Below are 11,968 nucleotides of genomic sequence, written 5' to 3' on the forward strand. Positions count from 1 at the left end.
CACAATAGAAGTGTTCATATGCGATTTTTCCAGAATGTTAATATTTTGTACAACCAAAGAATAGCAACTAACCCAAACATACTCAATCACAGCAGAATATAGAAACCCATGGAGAGAATGACACTCACATTCTTCCTGGCTCAGACCAGCATATCGGCTGTCATGGAAATGCCGTGTGTGTGTGTGTGTGTGTGTGTGTGTGTGTGTGTGTGTGTCAAGAGAGAGAGAGAGAGAGAGAGAGAGAGAGATTTTAGTCCATTTTATCTTTGTCTCCAAAATTCAACAACTTTAATCCTTCTTTACCTTTTCCATCAAGCCTCCATTAACCTTTTTTAAAGGTAAAGTTCTATCTTAGAATGATATTTCTTCATTTTTTAGTATTGTCATGGCTTTTGTTAACATCTCGGTTATAAAGTCTAATGGGTTTTGAGTGATTTTCTCATAACCCTCTGATTCCCACAATCCCTGATGTTTTTAGAAAGCAATTTCGCAGAACCTGAGGATTTTAAAGAATGCACACACTGCATCATTACATAAGTGCCCAGACTAAATTCAACCAGGGACCAAAGAAGTCAGACAGCTGGTCAGAAGGAATGACTGCTGATTGCAAAGTCCCTCAATACAATTCCCCTGAATGCTAACTGCTCAAGCCAGCTCTCAATAACTGAAAATTAAAGAGAAAGGTTGAAGGTCTCCTGCCAGAGTCTAGAGGTGCCGGTGGAAATGCTCCTGGAGGAGACAGAGCTGACCGGAGCTGACCCTAGAACATAAGTGACTCTTACTTTTCCTGGAGAGCTGAGCAGGTCTGGAGAGTGCTAGAGGCAGAGGTCGCTGGGCTCCTGAAGAGAGGGAGGACATTCAAGGGAAAAAGAAATGGAAAAGGGAAAAGGAAAATGAGATAAAAAGAGAAGCAGGAATCAACATTTACAGAAAGTCTGCTATGAACCAAGTATATCGTTCTATCAACATTTACATGCAAAGATCTTTCAGTTTGATGCTCTGTCATTAATTTACATGAAAAGAAAGTTAGGCTCTGTAGTTGAGGGATTTGCCTAAGGTAACTAAGTGGGGTTGCTTGAGTCCCAAACACTGGCTTTTCACTGCAGTGGTGGCTTGGTCCAAATGGAGCACCAAGGGTCAAGCCTCCCCTGGAGTCCTGTAATGAGTAGAGGGTGTGGGTAGGTCAGAAATGTAAAGAGACTGTGCACCAAATAGACAGAACCTGGGCCTCCCACCCCCACTTAACCATTTTTATTTGTTTTACACATTGGGCTTCCTCTGATGCTTCTATTTGAAGTAAGAGTCCCACTGTTTTGAAAGGGAGGTGGGGAAAAAGGTTTGAAAATCACTGCATCATATAGAGCTGGCTATTTCCCAATTCTGCCTGAGGCTAGCCTTCAGCAGAAAAATAAATCAGTGCTTACAAAAGATCTACTCTCTACGGAATGCATTGTGGGGTCCCCACCTCCCTGCTCTAATCATTCCAAAGCTGTCTAAAAAGGCTTCATTCTTTGCCAACTTCACTTGCTCGTTTGACTATCTCTTCGTCTTTCGAGACATTCCAAGGCGGCACAGGAGCTTGAGAAGTGCAGGCAGCTTGGACAACACACCCTCTACTTCCGAGCACTGGGGAGAAACTGTGGACCGCAAGGGGGCTCTGAACCCAGAGCAGCACATCTGGGCGCAGTCCTAGTGCTCGGGAGAGGGCGTCATTTTCCCTCCCCAGGCCATTTCCTCACTACCAATAAGCTGGTGGACCAGTTGGCCTTTATGTTCTGACTTTAGGGAGTCTATACAGAAAAAGAGTGTGTTCTTGAGCCAAAGGAAAGGAGGGGGGGATGTATTAAGAATGAGTTTGCAGTAAGTCAGAGCTAATAGGTGTAAAGTGCAGAGGCAAACACAGACCCCTCAGACAGATTATTTCTCTAAAATTCATACTGAAGAACAGATGGAGAAAAAGACAATCAGAGTGTTGTTATAACTTAAGCAGAATGGAACAGAACACATCTTTAATTCCTCTAAAATAAGACTCCTCACAACACAAAAGGTAACTGCAGATCTTTCTACAGAGCTCTGCAAGCCCAGGGGTGAGGCTCTGTGTGGCAGGGACAGGACACGTGTGGAAGTTTCTTTAAAGTGGTTACAAAGAAAATAAACGGGCACTGGATTTATGGCCAGTCTCTGGGCAATGAATGATTTGTCACCTTCTCCTTCTGGTATTGATTGTCGCCTCACACAGACGACGGATGACTGCTGATGAAAGTGCATGCGTCTCGGTGACTGCTCAGGCTGGGTTTGCAACCCTCCTCCAGCATCCTACCCCATGTTCTCTCTCTGCAAAGGTCCCGCTCTCCTCAGAGCAGCTCAGCTGGCCTCATCTGCACACATCTGGAGGTACTACCCCTGGGATGCTATATCGCAGCTTCACCACCTGTTTTCCGTTCCTAGAAATCTATGTAAAACAAATGGAATACTTTGACATTATCTACCCTTCAAAGAACAATGTACATGCCACTTATCAGAAAATTCTCTTTGATGCTGCTGCTTTCCAGATTTTGTTGAGGCCACTATCCAGCCACTCTTGGCCTCTTAATAACATAACCCATTTATTGAGCATCTGTGTTGGTCCAAGGGCTTTTTGCTTATTACCATTAATCCTTATAACGCCCGAGTAGTATGAAGAAATGGAGACTCTGAGCTTAAACACTTGCCTGAAGTTACACAGTTTGTGGTTCTGATCTTTGAAGCCAAGTGTCTAATTCAAAAGACGGAGCTGATTTACAAACATCACGCGCAAGTTAAGTGGTGACGACTATCCACATCGGCTTTCTGCCATTCCTCTCACTCATCCTCACAACTCCACTATTGCCTTGGGAGATGGCAAAGTAAATGAAGCTTTCAACAAGAAATAAAAGAGCTGGGAAGTACAGGGGCAGACAAAGAGAACTGAGCTGAGAGACATTTTCAGGCCTGAATTTTCTGTCTTCTCCCTCTCCTCATGCCTGAAAGTCTACCCTTTAGGTTCAGTTTCACAGTTGGAAAACAAAACAAAACCAAACAAAACAAAACAAAACAGAAATTGCTTCTCGGAAGTTATAGCTGTAATTACCATTTACTCCTTAGTATAAATGTGTCCAATCAGAGTGCAACATTCTCACCTCAGTGTAGACAACTGCCAGCCAGAATGGGGGTTTTGATTCAGAGTGGACTGAGTGATTTCTAGATTAACAAAGGACCATGATGGGACATCAGAATGCTGGAAGGCCCTGAGGACAGTAGTTAGAGACAGAGAGGCCTCAATAGGTAGTGCCAAGGAAATTATGTCAATTTCAAAACTCTGCTCAGTTCTCTTCCTCTTCCTTCCTCCTATATAGATTCCCACTCCCCAAAGACAAGCTAATAAGATGAGCATTACAGTTGAGCTGCAAACTGAGTTAAAACGGCACCTGTAAACCTACCCATTACTTGGAATGTTTTCACATGGAAATACGTGATCTGTTTTTAAGCAGTCAAATATATAGCCATCACATTCCTAAATGTATGGCTGCCAAGGACACTATTCACAGAAAGTCACAAAGCAGCTAATTACACACGCCACAAACTTAATAGTATTAATCCAAAGGAAAATGAGGAGTTAACTTCTGCTTAAATTCTTCATTCCTAATAGGAGTTGTTTCTAAACGTAGTTGAAGAGGAGACTCTGTAATATCCTGGAGAGTGTCTTCTTACTGTTTCACTTTAATTATTGGTTTCTCTCCAAAATGAGATTCAATAAAAAAGATAAGTTCATTTAAGAAACTAATTTTGATTGGCATGGTGGGAGAGAATTCATTATTAAAATGGGATATTTATGGGAACTTTAGTACTCTCACGCCTTTTAAATACCTACCAAGAAGTTATCCTAAGAGACACCAGAGCAAATGCCAATGACTGGGCTTTGTGGACAGTGAAATCCAACACCAGACCGGTGGTATCGGGGTGATTTTGAGGAAGCATAAGGTCCAAAGGGATGGACAGGACCAAAATATCTGAAAGAGCCTGCCCTATTCCTAATAAGCTGGTGACTCTCCCTGTGGCCATGAACATGTCACTTACCTTTCATGGCTTTTGCTTCTCCGTGTACAAAAGAGAAAAAAACATTCCATCACTCACATTCATCTATCTCAAAAGTGCATGAGTCTTTAGCACATTCAGTCTAATCACTATATTTTGTAGATGAGAATACCGAATGCCAAAGAGGTGCTGCTAGTAGCTAAAACCCACAAAACTAGTGGGTGTCAGAGCCATAACTAGATCAAGGTCACCTAATTCTTAAACCAACACTGTGACACCCCGGTATGAGTCAGGTGGTGGTGAGACGGGTGGGCTACAAGTGTACAAACACAAATCCTTTACATGATATCCTGGCCATCACACTAACGTCAACAACAATCAGCTAACATTTGATTTCTACAGTTTCTACTAACAGATATGATAGGATATGATAATATAATATGATAGAAATCATTTTGATACATTTATAAGCCAGCATAGTATTCGAAGTTAAATTTGCATTTTTATACCTGTTATTTTCACACTGAATATTCTGAGTTCCAGTTTATTTATGGCTTTCAGCAAACACATTTAAAATAAAGAAAAATGGGATTACCTGTAAGGAAAGTCTGTTTAGAACAGGTTTCATTTTAATTAATGTCATACAAAAATGAGTACAATTTGCTTTAAAAACAGAGTAAATAAAAGTCTGAGAATCTCTAAAATGACTTGCGACTGGAGAATTCCTAACTGTATCTAACAAAATACGTTCCTCCGTGGTAAGTCTTCTCACAAATAGACAAGAAAAAGGTTGTTCGTGATTGGCTTGGAGCTCCAGGTATACATTCATATATGTAAAAGGTTAATTTTAAAAGACCAGTATTTGTGCCAACCTGTTTTATTCAAATTACTTTGTTGTTTGTTTTTTTTTTTGATAAAATTGATAGATAGAAAGGGTGAGAAAATACAAAAATCCTGGAAATAATATTTAGCTCCTATGCTAAAATATAACAAAAATATTTCGACTAGAAAGAGATCACTAATGATAGCCTAATGACCTTTGGGACAAAAAGACAAAAACACTGCATCTCCTCTCTATGCTGATATATGTTTAATAAAAATCTGTGAGAACTCTGTGAATGGAAGTATTAATCTTTTGTGTTGGCCACACGCCCGACTTTACCAAGAGAATCCTGGACAGTAGGAATAGTGTCAGATCACTGAAGAACTTAAATTCCAAAGGAAGAACTTAAGATTTCATTCCTTAGGACCTGTTATCCACCTTCCTCTTTAGAATGCAAGCTAAGGACAAGAAGAATGTCCCCCAGTGCTTAAGGCCCTCACTGTCAAAATTCGATGCATGTTTGTTGGATTTTTAAAAAAAAAAATACTAAAGAATGTTGGGAGGTCTAATAAGACTTCAAATATTTTGGCAAAAAAAATCAAGTTATTTTTTAAAAAACGGAAAGTTTAAAGTTGGGGTCTGCTGGAAAATAAGGGAGGAAAGAATGGAGTATGGAAGAAAGCGTTTTAAAGGGAGTAACATCTTGAGCTGAGCCTTGAAAGAAGGTGGTTTGGAGATGTGGGCAGGGTTCTGGAGCTGGCTCTGTCTGATTTCTGAAAAAAATAATTAACTTTTCTGGGCATCAACTGCCTCCTGCATGAAATGATTAGTATAGATAACTTAAAATATTTTCCAGCTCTAACAATTTGATTAAAATAACTGATGTTTTATAAAGATGTGCTTGAGTTTAATTGTGGTCCATAGAGTATATTTAAGGAGCAAAATGTAGAATATATTAAGGTTGTCATTCCTTTTTATAAACGTCTGCACTTTGAGTATTAAACTTTTGCCATCCCTTCTCCAAAAATCTTTACTGCTTCTCTCTACTTTGTGTTCCGACACCAAGTACGGCCTGTGTTTTATCACATTCTTATAATCCTCTTTTACACTATATACAGAAAAGATGCTCAAAACATCCTGGGAGGTACACAGAGGGAAGTCCAACCAAATACTTCTTTGTCCTAGTCTTCACCTTCTTATCTGAAGGAGCAACTTAAAATATGACATCCTCCGAGTAGCTTTTCTTGACTGCATCAAGCTTAAGGGTCCTCCTGTGTGTTTTCATACTGCCGTGGGCTCCCCCTAACATATTCTTGATACACTACTTACTTATTTATCTATTAGAATGTAATCCCTTGAGAGTAGGGGCCTGGTGGTGTTCTGGCATATTTCTAATTGTTAGCACAGTAACTCTCACATTGCAAGCATCCAAAATGCTTCTTGAATGAATGAGAAAATGAATGGCGAAAACAGAAGCCTGGATAAATGTGTGTGGCGGGGGCAAGGGAATGCGATTCATTGCAGGCAAATTCTCTTGCCAAGCAAGTCACGAAATGGCGCATGGAAGAGACCTCAGAGATCATCTGGTCCAACCCCCTCATTTTCCAGAAGCCAAAGAATCTTGGCACAGTGCCCAACGAAATATAAAAGAATGTTTCAGGAAACATATAAAAGGATATTAGGAAAAGCAAATATTCTCTCTAATAAATGATGATACCAGCCCACGCAATTTGCAAGCGGAACTTAATTAAAATATTCACAGTACTGATTTTATTTGGCCTTTATTAGTACCTTCAAATGTGTCCACTTATTACCTAGTGATGTCAAGTCTACATCATCCACGCTCGATTACTCAGTATGTAGATCAGGCAAGATTCATCCCTTGTCACCCTCCTGTGTTTCTCCAGACTTTCAATGCTCATTAGCACCTCCAACAGAAGGCTGAGGAAATGAAACTCCAATTTATCTGTCAACTGTTGAACCAGCATGTTGCGTCAGTCCCACCCCCACATGGAAGTCTTTGGACAATTCTGAATCAACAAGATGTTGGCAGCTGTGTTCATATGGTTCAGTAACTGCATTGTTTCCTACTGTGCTCTAAAGGTTGTAAAATGAATTTATTAAATAACCTATACAAAGAGAATGTGCTGTAGGCTAGCAGAAACAGCTCTGGGCTGGTGTTGGGAAACTGTCTTTACAGGCTCACTTTGACCGCTAACCTTGATTCTAGTTTTTCCAGTCTCAGGCTCCTAAGTATTTAAGAGGATAATAATTCTGCCCTGGGCTGTAGAGAAATTTCTGGCATCTAAACTATATGTGCTTTCCCTCTTGCCACGCATAGTTTTAACAATTAGCAAATTCTTTGTACATGAGAACCTAGCACACTTACTTTCAGCCTAAATTATTTCCCTTGAGTACAACAGCTATGACAGAAACTGGTACCCAGTCCTTGATGGGATGCACCAGAATCTAAGTGGCTGCTTCATACTGGAAGCCAATGGTTAGGAAAGGAAAATTGAGCCCAGGCACACGAAGCATATAATGGAGGAATTTGAAAATACACAGTATAGAAACCAAGTCTATTGTGTTTGGTAAGTTTGCTAGTTTAGTTGTCTTAGGTTATCAAAACTAGTTGGTGTTTTATAAATCTAGGCTTATGCTGGCTTTGTGACAGAATGAGAAATATTTTCAAGTGAAAATGAAAAACTTACTCGGTATATAATTGTAAGTGTAAATGAGAAAAAAATAAATAAAACCAACCCTATTTCAGTTAGTGCTAAACCAGCCTCTAAATCTCAGAAGGCAGACAGAGTTTGAGATTACAGAGAATGTCTCCAGAGAGTTGCCCCGCTGAGGGGCAGGTGGAAAGTCTCCCTGGCTCTCTGGTGTCAGCTGAGCCCTAAGTCGCACACGGTCTCTTGCGTCATTGGGATATTTTTTTCTGGACAGAGAGGAGGCTGAGAAAAGGTGCGATTGGGGAGGACACCTTCTCCTCAAGTGGGAGTTTGGCGCTCACTCAGGGCCCTAATTTTGGCCTCAATTGTTTTCTCACTTTTTCTTTAAAAGCAAAAAATAAAATAATGAAATAAAAATAAAATAAGGCTCTCTTTCAAACTTCTTTTGAACCTCCTCAACCAATCATTTTATAAATGGGGCTCAATTCAGGTCCACAATCATTTACTGAAATCTACATATAGCCCCACACTTCTGGCCAGGTGGTCAATCGCTGACAGATTACTTACCCTAGGCTCGACCATCTCCATAGTAGAGATAATGACTGTTAAAGTTTAAGATAAGGCATATAAAGCACATAGCCCAGTGCTGGATACTAGAGAAGTCTGTCGTAGGTAGGCTAGGTCCTCTATTTCCCAATCTCTCATTTAAATATATCTTACAGACAGAGAAGTTTAAGTAGCTACTTAAGGACATGAAGTTAGAAAGTAAAAGATTTAGGAACTAAAATTAGGTCTGGCCCACTTTAAATCTCACCTGCTTTCTGTGACAAGATGTTGGTGTGAATCTCTGGGACATTTTGTTCTTTCTAGACTGACTGGGTGGCAATACCCTTCAAGGCACTCTTCTGAATAAATTAATGGTACTGTTTTGCCTTTTTTCACCTCTCTCTTGAAACAGGAGACTGGAATATGAATGTAGACGTTCATTATTGGAGCTTTGTTTTTTAGATTCTGGCTGAATGCAAATTTACTTCATTTTCTAATTAGGAGCCTTCTAGACAATTGCAGGTCAACAGCCTGATCAGCAGCACAGTGGAGTTTGAGTTTTAAAAAGCCACCCACAGTGCTGCACTGAGAGTTGAGGAATGTGCTGTGGACAAAGGCAGGAGGACAAGGTCTCAGCTCACTTCTGCCTCAGGACCAGGGCCAAGAAACCTGAATTCTTAACTCACGGCTGCTGTAGCAAGTCACTTCCTCAGCTGGAGCCAGTTTCCCCATCTGGAAAACAGTGGATTTGGACTGGTTGATATATTTTTTAAAGTCATGTTTATTGAGGTATAAATTACATACAATAAAATACATCCTTTTGAAGATACGGTTTGATGCACTGGACGAAGGTATACAGTTATATAACTGCAGACACAAGACATAGATTTTCATCACCCCAAAAATGTCCTCATATCCCTTTGTAGTCATCCCCCTTCCATCTCGAACCCCAGGCATTCTCTGTTTTCTGTCCCTGTAGTTTTTCCATTTCTCGAATGTTATAAACATAATAGTATGTAGCCTTTCATGGCCGGCTTCTTTCAGTTAGCATGAAGCTCTTAAGATTCACCCAGGTTGATGTCATCAAATCGATAGCTTGCTCCTTCTTATTGCTAAGTGGTATTCCACGGTATGGATGTGACACACTTTGTTTACCTACTCATGAGCTGACCCACAATTGGGCTGTTTTTAGTTTTTTCAGTAATACAAATAACTGTTGTAAACATTTGCATGCAGACCTTCGCATGGACATAAATTCCATTTCTTTCAGGTAAATACTTAAGAGTAGCACAAGAACAGATGCGAAGTAAGTGCATGGACTCAATACTGAGAGCCTTTCCAGCCTTGATAAGTCTTATCTTCTCTTTTTACTTCTCTGGACATACCAGCTTTCGGCTGAAACCAGCCTAGGTGAACTGTAAAACTATTACCTACTAGCTGTGTAAAGTAAATGCCTTCACCTCTCATGGGCTTGGTTTCCTCCTGTGCAAACAGGGAGTGATCACGCTCCTCTCAGGTTGGTGGAAGAGTAAATGATGGCGTGTATGTGCTTGGCACACAGTAGTACTCAGTAAATAGCAATTTTTACCTTTTACAGTTATGGACTAGCATGGCTGATGAAGTAGTAGAAGGTGATAAATTTGATCCCCTTCCAAAGGTCCCCAACAACCACCGGCATGTGAAAATGTAGTTCCCTGTGTCCCACTACAGAGACCTCACCATGTTCTCCTCCATTTCATAAGGTTCAAGAATTCCCTCTTACCACATACTATCTAATATGTCCCTCTTATTTGATGAGCAGGAAGACAGAGGACAGAGGTTTTATCATGGGTAAGAAGAAAGAGCGCCAGGGACAGTATTCAAGATATCTGCCAAGCAGCTGAAAGTGGCTAAAAGCATGGCAGCATTTATGGAATTGTGGGTTGTTTTCCTGAGTGTTAATGGGTGTGTGTGTGTGTGTGTGTGTCTATTATTGTGTGTGTGTGTGTGAGGAAAATGAAAGAAAGGAGGATGGGGAATCACTGATGGGCATCCTGAATAATGCACTGTGTGCCATTGGTTTTTAAGCACTGTTATCCACCCCCACCTACCAAATTACCTCACCACCATTTTGAGCACCCAGCTGTTGCTGTCTGAAACCTGACCTTCACTGTGAAGAGGCTGGCAGAGGCTCGCAGCTGCAACGAGCTGCAATGGGCTGCCTACCCAACGATGCATGGATTCCTATCTGCTCAAACCTCTCTTTTCCTTAACCAACTTAGTTAAGTAAGCTGGTTTCCTTAGTTCCTTCTCCCCAGTTTGTCTCTCTGCCACAATAAAAGGAGGTCAGTACCCTTGAGAGAGGACTTCTGGTTGCAGTGAAGCTCTGCAGAGAGTGCTACTGGAGGCCTTCCTGGCTCTATTCATTTTGCTACTCAAATTCTCGATCACTGACCAGACGCAAGGGCAATCATACTGGAGCTATTAGAATGAGGACCCTCAGGCTGCATTCTAGACCTCCTGAATCAGCCTGTGTTTTAACAGAAAACCCACGGAATTCGTAGGCACATTCAAGTTTCAAAACTGCTACAATGGGATAGACATCCCAAAGAGTTTTCATTCACTCAATTTAAGAACTTGACTTAAGGTATGAGATGGTGAAGCTGATCAAAACAAAACTGTATTGGAAAAGGAGTGTGGTGGAAACAGCCAGCCCCTAATGACTTCCACTTTCTGATATTCATGCCCTTGTGTAGTCCTTGTGGACACTGGGTCAGGGTTGGTCTGTGTGGCAAATCAAACCTGCAGAAGTGATAATGAGAGGTTTCTGAAATGAAGTCATCAAAAGCACTGCAATGTTGTCCTGCCCCAGTCTCTTGGATCACTTGCACTGACGGAAGCTGGTCACTCTACAATGGGCACTTTCAAGAGCCTGTGGAGAGATCTACAAGGGGGTGAACTGGGGACTCCCACTGACACCAGCATCAACCTGCCAGCAGTGCGAGGGAGCAAGCTGGCCAGGGGAACAGCTTTCAGATGTAAGGCCCAACCAACACCTTACCTGCAACTTCATGAGAGACCCCCAAGACAGAATCCCCTAGCTAAGCCACTTGCAAATGCTGGGCCCAAGAAACTGTGTGATAATATTTAATGTTTTAAGGCACTAACGTTTGGTGTAATTTGTTTACTCAGCTATAAATAACTAGTACAAGAACAGAGAGCTTGGTCTGAGTCCGGGCTCCCCCAACTAGTAGTGACTTTCCACAGTCATATCAATATCTTAATGTCTCGGAAGGTTTATCTGTAAAAGGAGCAACCAAAGTTCGTCAAATCTTCAACACTTTTGAATATACAGATGCACCATTATTTTACATATCACTAAAACAGAAAAAAAGATGCCATCAAATTCATACATCATCGATTCTAAAATGCATACTAATTTTCGAGATGTAAAATCATGGGAAAATGTGCATCTTAAAATCAATGAAATACAGCCTTATACTTGTTCTGCCCACCACATGGAGATGCTCTAAGGGTCAATGGTATAACAGATGAGAAGGCACCTGGAGGGAACTGCTGGCAGCATCCTGAAGCACCAGAGCTTGAGAAAGGGAAATGATATTATGGTTCCAGGCCAGCTAATTAAGCTGGCTCTGCTGGGGGTTATCATCTCACTTGTCAGGCTATTGCCTCAAGCTCCTATCACAATTTATGTTCAGAATGACTGCTACAAAGCACAGGAATAGTTGAGGAAAACCACCTATGGCATGCTCCTAAACTTGCTTGAGCATTAGAAACCACTTGGTGCATTTGTTAAACATGCACCCAGGCCTCTTGCTAGGGACTTTGACTCAGTAAATGTAGGGCAGGCGTTGGAATCTATATTTTAACA

At 41.2% G+C, this 11,968-nt stretch overlaps 1 protein-coding gene across 12 annotated transcripts in view; it reads right to left on the reverse strand.

Moving 5' to 3' along the window:
- Positions 1 to 11,968, reverse strand: part of MB21D2 (Mab-21 domain containing 2) — a 98,629-nt gene that overhangs the window by 18,054 nt on the left and 68,607 nt on the right. For 4 of the 12 annotated variants that reach the window (XM_039850865.1, XM_039850863.1, XM_039850866.1 and 1 more), the window contains one exon: positions 8,784 to 8,829. The exons of 7 other annotated variants lie outside the window; for them this stretch is intronic. In XM_039850865.1, the coding sequence (XP_039706799.1) occupies positions 8,784 to 8,829 (46 nt within the window). Of the gene's footprint in view, positions 1 to 8,365; positions 8,717 to 8,783; positions 8,830 to 11,968 lie in introns of those variants that run through there. One more of the 12 variants, XM_039850868.1, reaches the window with a different exon arrangement.

This window comes from Pteropus medius, unplaced genomic scaffold, assembly GCF_902729225.1.
Source record: "Pteropus medius unplaced genomic scaffold, Ma_sr-lr_union100, whole genome shotgun sequence".
Taxonomy (NCBI): domain Eukaryota; kingdom Metazoa; phylum Chordata; class Mammalia; order Chiroptera; family Pteropodidae; genus Pteropus; species Pteropus medius.